At 44.6% G+C, this 17,240-nt stretch overlaps 1 protein-coding gene across 3 annotated transcripts in view; it reads left to right on the top strand.

Annotated features, from left to right (window-relative positions):
* Nucleotides 1-17,240, top strand: part of SOBP (sine oculis binding protein homolog) — a 165,962-nt gene that overhangs the window by 133,668 nt on the left and 15,054 nt on the right. For 2 of the 3 annotated variants that reach the window (XM_055535285.1, XM_055535283.1), the window contains one exon: nt 10,822-12,774. In XM_055535285.1, coding sequence (XP_055391260.1) covers nt 10,822-12,771 — 1,950 coding nt within the window. In that variant the 3' untranslated portion in view covers nt 12,772-12,774. Of the gene's footprint in view, nt 1-10,821; nt 14,540-17,240 lie in introns of those variants that run through there. The other variant, XM_055535284.1, reaches the window with a different exon arrangement.

Below are 17,240 nucleotides of genomic sequence, written 5' to 3'. Positions count from 1 at the left end.
AGCTGTGAGAGGAATCCTACTTTGACCACCATGGTGCTTAATACAGAGGAGAGCTGCTTGGCATGGAAGTGGCCCAACTGTCTTGGAATGTGCACGGATGTGATCAACTATGTTCCCTAGAATTTAGAAAAGCAGACATTTTTAATCCAAGGAAAGGTTACTTTGTTCGCCAAATCAGAAGCTCAGTATAGTTTGTGCGGGTGAGGAGGGGAAATGGAAGGTGGGAAATTCTGAAAATGGATATTGTGTCAGGAAGGCTAGGGTGCATGAAGGAATAAACGCTTGGGGGAACTGCCCAAAGTAATAAAAGGAACTTTTTAGGGCTCTGCTCATCGAAGAAGCATGAAGTAGAATTGGAGAGATCAGTGTTCAGAGCAAATGGTGAAATGTTTAACAAAAGAGGGTGAGAAGGCAAGGCTGGACACCTTTTACTTGTTCTTTTTTCCATTGTTTCCAGAAAGAAAGTGCTCTTTGTACTGGAAAGGGTAAAACAGATCCCATAAAGAGGACTATGAATCCCACATTGAGGGCAAAGAGGTAGAGAGCACCTGCCGCACTCACCAAATTCAGCTCTCCCTGCCATGTGGGGGAAGTGTGTAGATTATTTCATATCAACTTTTGCATAATCTGTCTTCTATCATGATGAATAGGAAGGGTTTCAAAAAGACATAAATGGACTAACATTTCAAAACTGGGAAAGGGTTTCTGATTTCTGAAAGTCTAGACCAGTCAGCTTCATGGCTTACCCTCAAAAGTCTTTGAATATATCATTAAACAAGTGGTTGATGAGCACTTAAGAGAAAAGGGATTTGGTTGAGCAACAACTCAGAGTGAAGCAAGCAGCATGGTGGAGTGAAAGGAGGATGGGTTGGGAGTTCTGACCTGGATCCCAGCTCCATTCTTTGTAGGCTGTGAGAGCTTAGGGAAACCACATCGTCTCTTTGAACTCGTGTTTCCTCATTTTCAAGTAAAATGGGAAAAACTGTAGCTCCTTTACAAGTTTGTTGTCAGTATTAAAGGAGATCAGTGAAAGCTTCAAGCTTCGTACATAAGAGACATTCAATAAATGTTTGTTTTGAAAAAGCAAATAACTAACAGCGGGATACACTAGCTTAAGCACATGTGTTCTAGGGTGGCATTAGTGGAGCTACGGCGTTCCACGGGAGAGAGGGAGAGGAGAACGCCCTGGATGCAGCCAGGTGGCTGCATGCTGTTCTGGGCGTTCCCAAGGTGAAGTGGACGCCTGGGTCAAGGACAGACAGGACAGGAGGACTCTCGGAACTTGTCCCTGGAGAATGGGTGCAGGATCTGGGGAGGCTTAAAAACAAAAGCCTGGGGGAAACATAACGGCTCTTTTTAAGTATTTGGAAGGCTGAGCTTTGGAAGAGGTTTTGACCTGTGCTAGGACACCCCGGTGAACAGAGCTACTAACAGTGGGTGGAAGTGACAGGGACGTTGAATGGTTAAATGTTCTAACACTCAAAGCTGTCGACGGACAAAATAGGCTACAAAGGGCTCTTCACAGTCTTGCAGCCTCTTTGGAACTCTTTAGCCATGTGGACGGAGCTGGATGGCCACCCTGTCATAGGAAGATAGGGCCACCTGGAAGACCAGCTCTGCAGAAGGAAACCCACCCTTCCTGGGGGACACGGGTTTGGCTTGACCCGTGAAGTTCCTTAGAGGTCTAAATGTCTGCGATTCCAAAATTTCAAACTAAAGTTATTATCAAATACAGGCATACCTCGGAGATATTGTGGATTTGGTTTCAGGTCACTGAAAATAAAAGCAGATATTGGAATAAAGTGAGTCACATGAATGTTTTGGTTTCCCAGTGCATATAAGAGTGACATTTACACTATACTCTAGGATGTGTGCAATAGCACTATGTCTATAGTAATGTACATATCTTAATTAAAAAATACTTTATTGCTGAAAAATGCTAGCCATCACCTGAGCTGTCAGCAAGGTTTATTCTTTTCCCAAGAGTAACATCAAAAATCACTGATGACAGATCACTATAACAAACATAAAATGAAGTTAGAAATATTGTGAGAATTACCACAGTGCAACACAGAGACACGAAGTGGGCAAGTACCGCAGGAAGTAAGGCACCAATAGATTTGCTCGATGCAGGATTGGCACCAACCTTCAATTTGTAAAAAAAATAATATCTGAGAAGTGCAATAAAGCAAAGTGCAATAAAATGAGGTGTGTCTGTATTAGTCAGTCATTTTAGTTTGTAGCTTTAAAGGAAAATGCTAAAAATCCTTGAGATAGTGGAGCAGTTATAGGCTTTGAGCCAGACTGATCTAAGTTAGAATCTGGATCTGCCATCCCTTATCTGCATAGGTAATCTTGGGCAAATTATTTAACCCATCTAAACCCCAGTTATCTAAGTGGTAAGGTACTTGTGGAGATTAAAAGAGGTAATTCATGTAACATGCTTAGCATGGTGACTAGTGCTTAAATAATGCAAGCTCTTACTACTCATAGAATCTATTATTGTTGCATCAAATTGGTGCTTCCACTAGGCATGATAATAAAAACCATAGCTTTCGATGGAGTGTCCTGGAGAGATCTGAGAACTGGGCAGCCATGGATACCAGGGGGTGAAATGGGCAAGCCTGGCACCCACAGATAGGATCTGGTTCAGTCTGGAACCCAGGAGCACAGAAATGTGCAAAACTGTTAAAAGAGGATTGAATGAGGCATTGGGCTTCCCTGTGGCTCAGATGGTATAGAATCTGCCTGCAATGCAGGAGACCTGGGTTCGATCCCTGGGTTGGGATGAAGGAGGCATTGGCTTTCCTGGTGGCTCAGACAGTATAGAATCTGCCTGCAGTGCAGGAGACCTAGGTTCGATTCCTGGGTTAGGATGAATGAGGCATTGCAGGTGAAGCCCTTTGCCAAGTAGCTGGAAGATTTTGAGCAATCAGAATATAGTTGGTAAATAAACGAGAGTCACCAGGAGCAGCTGTGAGCCTTCGAGAAGCTGCCAGAGAGGGAGCTGAGGAGCATGACTGCCAGAGGAGCTGTGAATTCTGCCCAGCAAGTGCCTTTGACCTGGACCACCAGCATGCACACAGCCTTAATGTTGTGGCATGTCAGTGGTGCTGCTCGTCACTGATGCCAAGACACAGCCCGGGTAGGTGAGGAGGCAGATACAAATAACATCCCTAGGGAAAAAAGAGATGGTTTCAAATATCACAGATAACAATAACAATCCTTCTGAAGAGGATTAGCTATGTTGTGGAATTAAAACCTTGTATTGAAATATGATTTTTTGCATTTTCTAAAAAGTCTGTATGAAGGAAGAAATGAGGTGAGTGACCACAGATAAAAAGCCAGGTAACTAGTATACTTCACTTTTTAACACATCACGTTGATGGCTCTCCTTTTATACAAGTGCAACCCAGAGTCCCTCTATATAGTTTTTTTCAGGCAGAGAGAGAGCTCTTATAATGAAATTTCAAATATTCAAGTATGCATTTAGGAAACAGAGTAATGATGAGATCAAAGTACATTTCAAAAGAGATTCATATATCTATTTTGAAAACAAGGAAAGTTTACAATAACCAAGGTAAATACATATCTGAAAGAAGATTCTGATATACATTTGATAAAAGAGGAGTCACAGGGTAGAGGAGCAAAGGGGAGTTAGATACTAAGAGAGTAAAATATTAAGACTATTTTTTAGTTAAAAACTGTTGCATTCAGAACAAATCTGGGGAGTGGGGCACACAAATTTCTCCCATGACTGTTGTTGATGTTGTTTTAATATTTATCTATTGGGCTGTACCAGGTCTTAGTTGAAACATGCAGGACCTTTAGTTGCAGCATGTGAACTACTAGTTGTGGCCCGTGGGTCTAGTTCCCTTACCAGGGATCAAACCCGGGCCCCCTGCACTGGGAGCACAGAGCCTTAGCCGCTGGACCACCAGGGAAGTCCCTCCCATGTCTGTTAATAGATTCTGAGCTTCCTGAGGGCAGGTGCTAAATCTTTACTGTACTGCTTCGCCGTTTAGTGCCTCCTGAAACAAGGAGTCCAATGAATGAATAATTGGATTTGTGATGGCAGAATTTTCAGGGCAGGTCACAATTAGAATATCTGGAGTTGATATAAAGGAGAGAAGATCGAGTCACAGGGCATGGCAGCAGCGATTCCCCGGAGGACGGGGTAGGACATGGCTCTCTGCTTTTATGGGGCACATTTTCCATGTCTGCAGTCACTTGCTGGTTCTTTCTTGGCCACGTGTTTCCTGGGCAGCACATCCCAATGGATGATCTCAGTTTACAGCTGAGCACCTGAGCTGAGCATGATTAAGTACTGCCCTACCAGGAGCTGGGGGCTGGAGGGGTGTCCCCGATGATCTCTGAGGTTCTGCTCAGGGCTGAATTTCATTGCTCTGAGATCTCCTGGACTAAGTGTCTGTCCTCTCAGGGCTGCAGAACTGAAAAACAGAGAGGCAAACATTTGGCATCAGGTGGGCCAGATTTTCCAATGTTTGAATTTTTCAGTTTCCATCTGGATGACTTGTGTTAGGAAGATGTAAGTAGCATTTATCCAGTTTTAATGAAGTGGAGAGTTTTGTGACGATACGCTAATGCGCTTAGGCAACCAAACTTGTCAGAACAAAGGGAAAAATCACCTTCTTCTGAGTCATACATTTGGCCGTGAGGATGGATGGACCCTCCATCACTGAATACAGGGCAGGAGTCCATCTCTTGCTTTGGCTGTAGAAACAGAGACTTGGGTCAGTAAGGAGCCATTTGTCAGCACTCATGAAATCCTGAAAGCCATTTGTCAGCGCTTGGAGATCCTGAAAACCAAGCCTATCTCTGCTCTGCCTCTCAGAGCTCATGGCACGTGTGAAAGAGAAGGCTCTGCCCTGGTGACCTGGCCCCGGGTTTCTGAAATCCAGCTGTAAACTTATAAGAGTAATTGAGTCATGGTATAAAGTTCCTACAGGGCAGCTTTCTAGGGAGATGTTCAGTTCTAACAAAGATGGTTGTTAGTGTCTTCTTGAGTTCCAAATCCTATACGAGGAAGAGAGAGACCGAGAGATAGGGGCGGGGGTTGGAGAGAGAGAAGCCCAACAGCAAAGCCAAACAAAAAACCAAATAAGACGCTTATACAAAAAGAACTATGTAGCAAACACTATCATGTTGGACTCTAAACCTGCAGAAAGTTAGTTTTTTTGAGAATGAACTTCTCCATGAATTGACTTAAAAAAACAACACCACAGTAATAGCCTTTGCTCATTCTAAATCCCTCTCCTGATTTCTGTGTGGCTATGCACGTCTAAGGCTAGGTCATCTTCTTCCTTCCTTCACTGTAATCCAACTTTGCAAGGAAAGTTGGAATGGTGAACTTGGTCCCCCCCATCAGAGTTTGGCACCCCGCTCCACGGGGGCTCGCCCTCACACACGTTCTGCCGTGCCGGCTCGGGTCATCCTGTCTTCAGGGCATGTGATACCGTGGCTTCTGGCCCTTCCTTTGGAAGATAGTTTCTGCCATGTAATGAGTCAAGCAGATCGTTCATCAGTTCTGTTTTTTAATAAAACATGAATAGCACAGTTTATGGCTTCCACTATTCAAACAGCAGTTGAGCCTAAGAGGAATTACTCATCTTAATGGTTCTAACACTCATTTCCATGCAGCCGTGCTGCTTTTTCAAGCTTTTGCCTGAACTGGAGAATGACTGGCCTTAGAAAAAGTGGGCTCAGCAGGAACTGAATAAGGCCTTCCCAGGAGGGTGTGCAGCTGGGACTCACACAGGTCTGTCATCCAGTTCCTTGTCTCTGCAGACAGTCCTTCTTCACCCTGGAGTGGCAGGATGGAGCTGGCTCTGTGAGGTTCAGCATGTGTTTGCCCAGAGAGAGACAGGCTCCATTCTATGTCAAACACACGCAGGCTCCTAGGAAAGCCTGGATGAAAACCTTCATTTTCCTCCTCACACTGCCATTAGAAACATCCTCCCATTAAGTTAAACTGAACTTAAACATATGGGATGTTCCTAGGAAATCAACAACCATGAGGGAGGCAGGTTAGGAACTGAAAAAATATTCCATAAAGGTTACTGATATGCCCAGTACACCAGCATTACCCACCACTACTATTCGCTGCATTTCACAGACGAAGAACCTGAAGCTGACATTTTCGTAAGGCTGTGCTGCTGGAAAATGATGGAGCCCAAACTCACATCCACAACTTCTGATTCCAAATCAATCTGCTGCCCAAGTGCACCAAATTAGGACTCTGATAAAGGCAGAGCCTGAATCCAAAGGAACAGCTGATGCTGGGGCCATGGACTGCAGGGTTGAGCTGAAAGCAGGTATTCAGGCAGGATCAGTCTAAGGTCCTTAATTCATGCTATGAGGTGATTATCTATAGGTAAAGCAGACCCAAACCCTTCAAAACAGTGATCACCCTTGTGGTCCATGTCTCTCCAGCCTTCTTGGCTTCACTCTTAGGTGAGCTCATGATTTTTTGAGCTGGCCTGGACTGCAGGATCAATGCTGTGTTCAACAGGCCAAGATCTAGAGAATCAACCTCTTATGGCAAGCTCCAGTCTTGGTTACAGCAGCTACAATTTCTGAGCTATTACCTGAGTGCTGTATTCATGAAAAGTCAGGAGCACAGGAAGCTTTTGTTTTGTTTTCAAGTTGTTGATGGTATTCAAGGATTTGCTAATATCTTTTTACTGTTCCATTGCTGCAAATGTCTTTGCCCAGTAAGAAAGATTTCAGCAAGAGTTTCTTAATATTGCCTGATGCTGGTCACCAGTCAGAAGGCAGTGGTGGGTGGATCCCACTGGAAGATGAACTTCACTCCCACAGCTGACAGCTGATTAATGTGTTAATTAGGAACCCTGTCCCCCCCCCCCCCCCTCACTACCCGAATCTTCTTCTAAGCCCAGCCGAGTGTATATATTGTGCCCATGTGGGTAACCTCATGGCATATTTTGGCTTTGACTTTGGACTTTTATATAAAAATAAAGGCGCAGTTGCCAACATGAATAGCTTTCTTTCTTTCCAGGGGAAATACAAGATGGAAAGAGTTATAGGAACCAGAAGTCCTGCTTTTCAGTTTTCTTGTATCAAGAGCAAGTGATATTTCTGCTGAGGCAGTGTCTTTTGAGCAGTTTAGTGGTGTAGGTTGCCACATTTATTTCACAGGAAAGGAGTGAATCCATCAGGCCACTGAGCTTATAAGTACTACCCTGGCAGTCAGCCACCAAAATATAAATACTCTAAATGGACTAAAGGAAATGTTCATTCTGTTGTTTAGAATTGGACACATCCCAGGAAGGTAAATTTAATCTTTTTGAGGACTGCTGTTATAGGGTTGAATGGAATACGCATTTGTTTATCTCCTTTGTGATCTTTTTGTCTTCCACGTGATACATTATGTATTTGTGATACGAAGCATTTCAGCTGTCTCGCTCAAAGGCCTCGCATTAGCTGATTGTTCGGTCCCCAGATTGCCATCGTTAAACAGCTTCAGCCTCAGCTCCATCCAATCTGGGACCTGTTAGGGGGAGAAGTGGAACCAAAGAGGCCAGATTCCAACAGAAACAAAGCCGGGCGGAATTAGGGGAAATCATTCCAGAGCCCAGTGAGTTGAGCTCTGCACTTCTTACTCTTTATCTTCTAAAATATCTGAAGGAATTTTGGTACTTCTTGGCATAATGAGGAAAAAAATAATGCCTCAAAAGGTTAAAAAGAAAAAATTAAAGCCGTCTGTGGGAAAAAAGACGGGAAGGATGCCCTGTAACACCACAATTCAGAAAAACCTGAACTTATGAGACACATGCTATGTATTTCATGGATATGCAAATGTTATTTTATTAAAGAGAAAGATCTACAGTATATATTTTCACCTAACTACTACATCTTAAGTAATCAGCTCAGGCTCTTATGATGAAATCTTTAATTACGAGAAGTGTGTCATTAGTTAGATGTAGAATGAATGATGTGTTGCATTTTATTGCTTCACATGATATAGCCATTTGTGCCATAAATTCATTGACCCAATCTTAAACGATGTGTCCTATAAGACAGACGTGATTCATTATGTATTAAGTGACAATTTTTTTCCTCTAATAATTTTTCGCTTCACCAGAAAGATTGCTTTACTGTGTTTTTAGACCAGTGTTCAGAATTGAAATGTAATAAGACAAGCATACATACACACTCACACTCCTTACCAAAATGAGATAGTCATAAACTGTCACAATATTATGTAAACCCTTTGGGATGCTGCAGAAAATCAAGTAGGTAACCATTAGGCTTTTGCCTTAACTGGAAAGCCTGATAAAATAGAATCTGCTTCGAACTTTGATGTCTGTAATTCCTTTTATGAGGAAATAAATAAAATATGGTGGAGAACGCTCCTTGGATAATTGGGATAGATCTATAAGCATTCCTTATTCATCAAGGAATTATTGAAAGTGAAGGAAGTAAAGGGAGAGCATTTAAGTTATATTTAGATTATTTTTTGTTACTCTACTTGAAAATATTTATTTAGCTTGAGGAAACATAGGAATCCTCTGGAGGCAAATAATTCAGTCTGGCAATTTGAAAACCAATTAAGAATTTCAGAAAACTCTTTCCCCTTATGGTTAAAAAATATGATCCAAAAGAAATATGCCAGAAATTTTAATATATTATTTTAATTAGTTTAATTCATTGATAATGTTGTTTTTAGTTCATGATTAAAGAAGCTATATTTGATCCTTCACTTAGGCTTCATTTTAGGCTTTCTATGGATTCCTAATGTTGAAACAGAATCTGGTGGCTTTATTTCATATTGGAATTTAAATGTCATGTCATTATACATTAATTTTATAAAAATGATCAGGTTTTAAAATCAATAACTTAATGAGCATCAAGTTTTCAATAGTTTATTTGGCCTTTATCTAGATGAGAATTTTAAGAGTCTGATAGATTGTGTGTGTCTCTTCTCATCAGAGGCAATTCTGTGCTTATTTGTAAACTAGACATCTCAACTGTGATAAAAATAAAAACACAACTCTTAATTCTGGAGAAACTTGAAACACTGTAATGAAACACAGGAGTGTCTTAGCATTGTTTTTTTTTGTTTGTTTGTTTTTGCAACAAGCATTTTGAAAGGGTTTTTTGATATGAGACCAAACAAAAAACTAATGTATGCCAATAAGTATTTGTTATTCAGTCTCACACCATCAAATATATTACCTGCAATATCAGGGGGAAAAGTGAGAAGGAAAAGAGTGGATTTACACATACAGACACATCTGCCACAAGTGTGTACACTCAAAATCACATACTAGCCTGCCACCACTGTTTACAGTCTAGGAAAGCTGAGAGTTAAATGAGATGAGTAATCAAATGCCCAGCATATGTTGTTTTTACATTGTTTATGTGACCAATCATTACAAAAATTTATCATTTTTAATGCTATCAGTTTGCCATAGTTAAAAAAAAAAACAACATGCACCAGCAACAGAACAACAGACACCCTTCTCAACAAAAACAGGGCTCCGTTCAGAGCAATACTGGAACCAGGGCTTTATTGAAAAGAGATTCAGATTCAATGAACTCACTATTGCATTGTGTTTCAGAATTCTTCCTCTCCTGCTGTATGGCTTGAGTGCTGAGGAAATGACCAAAAAAAAAGAAAAAAAGATTGTGTGTGTAATGTTCAGTCAAAAAAGTAAGGCACTGAAAGAACTATTGAAAATTTTGACATCTGTTTATCTGTTTATAGCTATGGCAAGATTACTCATATTAATTCTTGTTTAAAATGCCATATGAAGGAAAGACATTTGTGCAAACAAGAGTCATATTTGAATTGTAGATCATGTCTTCACCATCTGTGAGAGCTGATGGTGTTGCAAAATTAATGTGTTAATGAAATCACAATAATTTCTCCAAAGTAATGGGTTCTGAAGCCGAGAATGACTATTTTTTGAACTTTGATGTCTAGTGATTTCCAATTGGGAAAAGCTCTCAGCCTTTAATTAGTTCTGCAGCCCAACTTTAAAATAAATTTGGTGATGTCTTTCTTTTGCCAGGAGTAGATTTGAAGGGCGGAAAAGCCATAAAAACTTTTGGAAAACGTTCTCTGGTGTTTGAAAAGTTGTTAAATAAGACTGCCTGCCAAGAAATGTCACCAAAAATTCTGACTACTGAGAGAGAGTGGGCAAACAGCTCAAAAAATAATTCTAGCTTGCTGCAACATCACAGGTTGGGAATAGCTAAACCTCACACAGACTTCATGACTAATTCCAAGTTTCCCCTTGGAAGCCAGACATAATGATGCTCAGTGCTCCATGTTATTGGTTAACACAGCACACCCCTTCCAACTGCATTATCCAACAGCCAGTAGTGTAAAGGGACTTTGTGTGAGGAGAATTTTAAGGGTCTATATTTCAAAGCCCACTGAACTTTTGGGAGAATTCTTTTCACCAAAACTATCTAGATTTGCATGAACAATGAGCCTCTTTGACTGCAGGAAATATATGGGCAGGTATATGTACTCTTTGTCAGATCCACCTTTAAGTCATGCTTAAAGGGGAACAACAGTTTCTTTTTCTTTTTTTAAAATAGGAGATGGTGGTAATTGCTAGTCTGAAGAGTTAATATTTATAAAGTGATTCTGGCTTCCAAAGAGAAATCATTGTACAAACATTTAAGAATTTTACCTTTTAGAAGGAAACACTTCCACCTAGTTGAAAAATTATGATAAAGTTTGAAAAGAACCTCTATGTAAAACATGAAATGCTATCTACCAAAGGAGATTGCTTATCTTTTTTCTTCTTTATTACTGTGTTGTAGGTATGTGACTGGTGTAAGCACATAAGACACACAAAAGAATACCTGGACTTTGGGGACGGGGAAAGAAGGCTTCAGTTCTGCAGCGCGAAATGTCTCAATCAGTACAAAATGGACATTTTCTACAAAGAGACACAGGCCAATCTTCCAGCTGGGCTGTGCAGCACATTACACCCTCCCATGGAAAATAAAACAGAAGGCACCGGGGTGCAGCTGCTCACTCCAGACTCTTGGAATATCCCTCTAACAGATGCTCGCAGGAAGGCCCCCTCCCCTGTGGCTGCAGCTGGCCAAAGCCAGGGCCCTGGCCCATCGGCGTCCACCACCGTCTCTCCATCTGACACTGCCAACTGCTCTGTCACTAAAATCCCTACGCCAGTGCCCAAGTCCATGCCCATCAGCGAGACGCCAAACATCCCTCCTGTCTCCGTCCAGCCACCTGCGAGCATCGGGCCTCCCCTCGGAGTCCCGCCTCGCAGCCCTCCCATGGTGATGACCAACCGCGGCCCTGTCCCGCTGCCCATCTTCATGGAACAACAGATCATGCAGCAGCTCCGCCCGCCCTTCATCCGCGGCCCGCCGCACCACGCCTCCAACCCCAACAGCCCCCTGTCCAACCCCATGCTCCCCGGCATCGGGCCCCCGCCAGGCGGCCCCAGGAACCTGGGCCCCACCTCCAGCCCCATGCACCGGCCCCTGCTGTCGCCCCACATCCACCCCCCGAGCACCCCGACCATGCCGGGGAACCCCCCGGGTCTGCTGCCCCCGCCGCCTCCCGGCGCACCCTTGCCGAGTCTCCCCTTCCCGCCGGTAAGCATGATGCCAAATGGCCCAATGCCCGTGCCCCAGATGATGAATTTCGGGCTGCCGTCGCTCGCCCCGCTGGTGCCGCCCCCCACCTTGCTCGTGCCATACCCCGTGATCGTGCCCCTGCCCGTGCCCATCCCCATTCCCATTCCCGTCCCCCATGTCAGTGATTCCAAGCCCCCCAACGGGTTTTCCAGCAACGGGGAGAACTTCATTCCGAGCGCCCCCGGCGACTCCTCGGCGGCAGGAGGCAAGCCAGGCGGACACTCCCTGTCCCCCCGGGACTCCAAGCAGGGCTCGTCCAAGTCCGCGGACTCGCCGCCCGGCTGCTCCGGCCAGGCCCTGAGCCTGGCGCCCGCGCCGGCAGAGCACGGCCGGAGCGAGGTGGTGGACCTGACGCGGCGGGCCGGCAGCCCCCCCGGCGCGGGCGGCCAGCTCGGCTTCCCCGGCGGCGTGCTGCAGGGCCCGCAGGACGGCGTCATCGACCTGACGGTGGGCCACCGGGCCCGGCTGCACAACGTGATCCACCGCGCGCTGCACGCGCACGTCAAGGCGGAGCGCGAACCCGGCGCCGCCGAGCGCAGGACCTGCGGCGGCTGCAGGGACGGCCACTGCAGCCCGCCCGCCGCTGGCGACCCGGGCCCGGGCGCCCCCGCGGGCCCCGAGGCCGCCGCGGCCTGCAATGTCATTGTGAACGGCACGCGGGGCGCCGCCGAGGGCGCCAAGGGCGCGGAGCCGCCGCCCGAGCAGCCCCCGCCGCCGCCGCCGCCGCCTCCCGCGCCCCCCAAGAAGCTACTGTCACCGGAGGAGCCGGCGGTGAGCGAGCTGGAGTCGGTCAAGGAGAACAACTGTGCTTCCAACTGCCACCTGGACGGGGAGGCGGCCAAAAAGCTGATGGGGGACGAGGCTCTGGCGGGGGGCGACAAGTCAGACCCGAACCTTAATAACCCCGCGGACGAGGACCACGCCTACGCTCTGCGGATGCTGCCCAAGACGGGCTGCGTGATCCAGCCTGTGCCAAAACCCGCGGAGAAGGCTGCCATGGCGCCTTGCATCATCTCCTCGCCCATGCTCAGCGCCGGGCCCGAGGACCTGGAGCCTCCACTCAAAAGGAGGTGCCTCCGAATTAGAAATCAGAATAAGTAAAAGGTTTGTATGTCCACCGGGGCTCTTCTCCGCACGAGTCAGTGCACTGCTCCTTACTTCTTACAAGGCAAACGCGTGCAAAGGGGATAGAGAGAGAGAGAGAGTTGTGTTGACAATCATGGTTTTACGTTATGTATTGTACACTACGCCTTGTGTGGTCACATACTACCATCATTTTGATCCAATTCCTATTTTGCAGCTGAGGGAACTGAGTCAACAGCAAGTAAGTGCCATGTCCGAGGTCACTTAGTGATAAAGCCCAGTCTTGAACCTGAATTGAAACACTGTCTACTAATTACACTTTTGTTCTTAGGCTCCTGTCTGTAAGTAGAGGAGGATGCAGGGAGGAAGGAGCAAACGATTACTCGGAACCTGTATGTGTTCACTCATGAGATTATAGACTGACTGTAGTAAAAGGTGAGCTGAGCCACTTCCTGGAGCTAGCTGGTACAGGCATTGGCAGAATGTCCCAACTCACCAAATGTGCTCAATAACCAGGGAATTCCATTTGCAAGATGAGAATAAAATCTAAGCTTCTTAGATGCCTATGCCAACTGAACCCAGGCCATGAAGCCCCATTTGCCTGGTCAGGTGTTGGAGCAGCTCCTGTTCTTGGGATCTCTTCCTGCATTTGTCACCAACCAGCATTCCCCAGGCTAGGCCTCAAGCATCACTGACCAGCTTTGCTTTCTCGCCTTTTTGGGACTCAGCAGCTCAGCTGATGGGCTGCTCACCTCGCCAAGCAGTGGGAGGCTCTGGCAGAGAAAAGGGCAACAGTCACTGAAGTGGTTGAGAGTGCACATCCCTGACCTTGGGGGGGCGGGGGCAGGAATCATTAATACCAAGTGAACCATGAATAACAAGTCCAGAATTTCAGTTAGGGGGAGGGCAGTGAGCCTGTGTGGCTGCCTATTGTAGCCAGATGTGGCCTCATTTGATCCTCCCGCCAATCCTGGTGGAATAAGCATTGTCTGCATTTACAAGGATGAAGATGAGGCTTGGAGATGTTGCCCAAATCAAAGCTGGTAAGTGAGGGAACTGGTATTCGACTTGGGCCTGCTGGACCCAAAGCCTGGGTGCTCTCCTCTGTCCACAAGGACAGCTAATGTTCTGCTGAGGTTTATCAGCTGTTTATGGAAAGGAAAGCAGGGGAATGAATATTTATTGAGCACAAAGCTTGTGCACAGCTCTCTCCAGGAGCGGGGGTCAGGGGAGTGGGCGGGGGACAAAGTGAATCTGGGGCAGCGCCTGTCCTCAAGGCGCTTTCAGTCTGGTGGCGGTGTACACCGGGAGGAAAGAGGTCTGGCAAGAAGTGTACCTTTTAGGAAGAACAGTGGCTCATATTTGTATGTGCAGGTCATTCTCTAAGTGTTTTTCAGTAGGATGTCTTTGGGTCAGGATTCATTTGGCAGCTGTCTTCATTTTACTGATGAGAAGACTAAGGTGTAGAAATTAGGTAACTTGCCCAAGATTCCAGGATTTCCGTGTTAGTAAGTTGAGATTCAAATTTAGGCTGTCTGACTCCAGGGAATACACTGTAGATATTAATTGGTCCCTTTGTTACCCTACTTGATGAAATTCTTTTATTCACCTCAGTTGTCTTGGGGGAAATTTCCTGGATAAAAACTAAGCTTCTCTAAGTGTTTAGACAGTGGTTTTTTGTTTGTTTGTTTTTAGCATTTTCAGTTGTATTTTTCAGCAAGAACAATGGAAAAACGAGAATACCAACCCATTACTTCACAGTAAGAAATACAGATGTGGACAAGAACACTTGTGTGATGTGTCCAAACCACTGTCCCTCGAAGTCATCACGTTTACCCAGACACCTACCTGACTTGTAACCAGGAGTTTGCCTGGGAAGCTCGGAGCCTGTGAAAGGGACCTTGATGGATGATGCAAGAAGGGTTTCTCATAATTTGAGGCTTCCTTTTTCATTGATGGCTTTGCCAGTAGGAGCAGAATACTAAAACTCAGCTCACCAATCCTTGATTTTACATCTGCAAGTTCTGTTCTCTAAAGACAGTCTCAGCCTTATGCTAGTCACCTCAGTTGCAAATGGCCCTAATTTCTCTACCAGCGTAGTTTAATCTGGTTGACAAAGCAGTGAGTAATGCCAAGATGTACGACCAAAAAAGTGATGGCCTTTAGAAAGCCAAAAAAGCATCAGGAACTGTAATTTTAAACACATTCTAGTGTCACTCATTCAAATGACATTAAAGAAAGAGCAGGAGGGTGAAAACTTTTACTACCATTACTAGAGTGAGAAGTGACCAGGTCAAGGAGAGTGTCACTAGTCCATAAGTAGCACGGGGCCAAAAGAACATAAAAGCGTGAAATATATGATGGCTATTTTGATGATATATATTTCTGAATAAGGAATCAGGCAAGGGTCTTGTACGTGGACCAGAGTCATTACTAAAAATATTAACCTGGCTTCAGTCAATTTTAGAAGATGCAGTGACGAAATCGCCTACGGTCCCCCTGAGATTGGAAAGTTCTTTTTTATGATGGGTTTCCCCAAGAAATTACAGCTTTTCTCTAAACCTAGAGACTCTCAGTCTTTGCCAGCTACAGTGGGGTGACAAGGCAAGTGATTTAAGCTGGGGGAAGAACGCCTCTGCCCCTCTAAATCACATCGCCTCTTGCCCTCTGTAGTTCCGTGTCAACTCATAGCATAGTCTCAACCTGCTGTAATTCACTCACATTCTCTGACCCTTCCTGATTTTCTCTGCACATGTGGTGCTGTTTTTCTTCTATGCCTTCAGAAACCCTGCCCATGTGTGGTTACAGAAGTTGGAAATGCATCCATTAAATAAAGGACTGCATGACTTTTGTGACCTGACAGTGAACACTGTTTGGTGACAAGTTAAAGCCAAAGGGGAAGCATTAAAAACCAAAAGCAAACCCGGGCTGAGTTGGGGTAGGTGAGGCGGAGGTGAGTGATTCTCCTTGAGCTTGTTGGTGACTCGTATTATAGAGTCTGTCAGTAACTGCCATCCAGGTTTTTCATTCTTTTTGCTATGCCCACAATTTTCATACAGTATGACTATTTTATTTTAAATTTTATTTTATTTTTAAACTTTACAATATTGTATTGGCTTTGACTATTTTAAAAAATCATTTAAAATAGATTCAAAGCAGACTGTAACTTGAAATCAGTAGTCCAGGCAGCTGCTTGTTACCTTCAAAGAAATCATCATTTTTGCTAGTTCTCGGCAATCACAGGGTTTTGTTTTTTCCTTTTGACTGTTTCTGTTCCTGGTTACCTGACTTTATGCATTCTTGTTCGTTGATATGATTACAAGTGATTTAAATAGGCAGATATTTTCCTAGATGCAGAACTAATTAAGTTTAGTTGAAGATTTTAAAAGGTTGGAAACTTCCTTTAATCTTCAACTTTTAAGATGCCAAATACCAGTTCTGCAGCTTCTGTAAGCTGAAAATAAAATCCCTCCAAATAATAAGGAAAACAATGTATAAACATTTCCCAAACTCTTCTCTCCACAAAGAATTCCATTTATAAATGGAATACTCCTTTCTTTGTCTTTGCCTTGGAGTTTGGGGGATAGCTGTTTGTATTTGTACATTTTCTGAATTTCAGCAGTTTACACTTGTTTATGGTACAATGGGGAGTTCACAGTAACCATTTGCAAATGTTTGAAGTTATTCAAAAGAAAATATCCCCCCTCCTTGATTTTCCAGGGAAATGACATCTTCTCTTTAAGTAAAATAATCAATGGAAAAAATGTGTACCATGAGTAACCCTTTCACCCTCACTTTTTCCATTCCCAAGGAGTGGCAAGACCAAGAACTCCCCACCTTTGTGGCTCCCAAATTTCTTACGTGTTTTTAAGACGAAAGAAAATCTGAGAGTCTTGTCCCCAGCTCCCACTCCAAGATGCTCCCCTAACTCCAGCAGCAGGAGTTCCTTCCACTTTTTGTTTGCTCTGAGAGGGCTGAAGAAGGGATGGGGGCTGTAGTTTTGACTTTTGGGAGTTTAGAGTTTAATTATTAGCCTGACCACGGAGCCACAATTCCAGAAAGGACTATTTCAAGAAGAGGGCAGGGGACTCGCCTCATTAGGAAAGCCCAAAGGATGGAGGTGACAAGTAACTTTTTGCCAGTTTAGTTTCTCCAGCTAAGTTTGAGAGAGTCGGCTGTCTGCAAAGTCAAGTCCATACAGTCGAAATATGACTATGGATGCCAACCATGAAAGCAAGGAAAAGAGGAAACCCTTCAACTGCGAAGAGGAAGTCAATACAAATAGGATGTGCTCAGATTCTCTGCCAGACTTAAGATTTTTAATGTGCTAGTACTTAGTTACTGGAAACATTCATTGGCGACATCATCCCTGGTGGTGCAGCTCTGCCTGTTTGTTGGGATGCGGATGGCTGCCCAGCTCTAGGTCCAGGTGGTTCAAAGAGCCAGCAGTGAGGAACGGCCAGGTCTGTGTCATGCACACACGTGAG

The sequence above is a fragment of the Bubalus kerabau genome, chromosome 9 (genome assembly GCF_029407905.1).
Source record: "Bubalus kerabau isolate K-KA32 ecotype Philippines breed swamp buffalo chromosome 9, PCC_UOA_SB_1v2, whole genome shotgun sequence".
In the NCBI taxonomy this organism is placed as follows: Eukaryota; Metazoa; Chordata; class Mammalia; order Artiodactyla; family Bovidae; genus Bubalus; species Bubalus kerabau.
The sequence above is the reverse complement of the archived record's forward strand: the minus strand, read 5'-3'. Positions and strand labels throughout refer to the sequence as shown.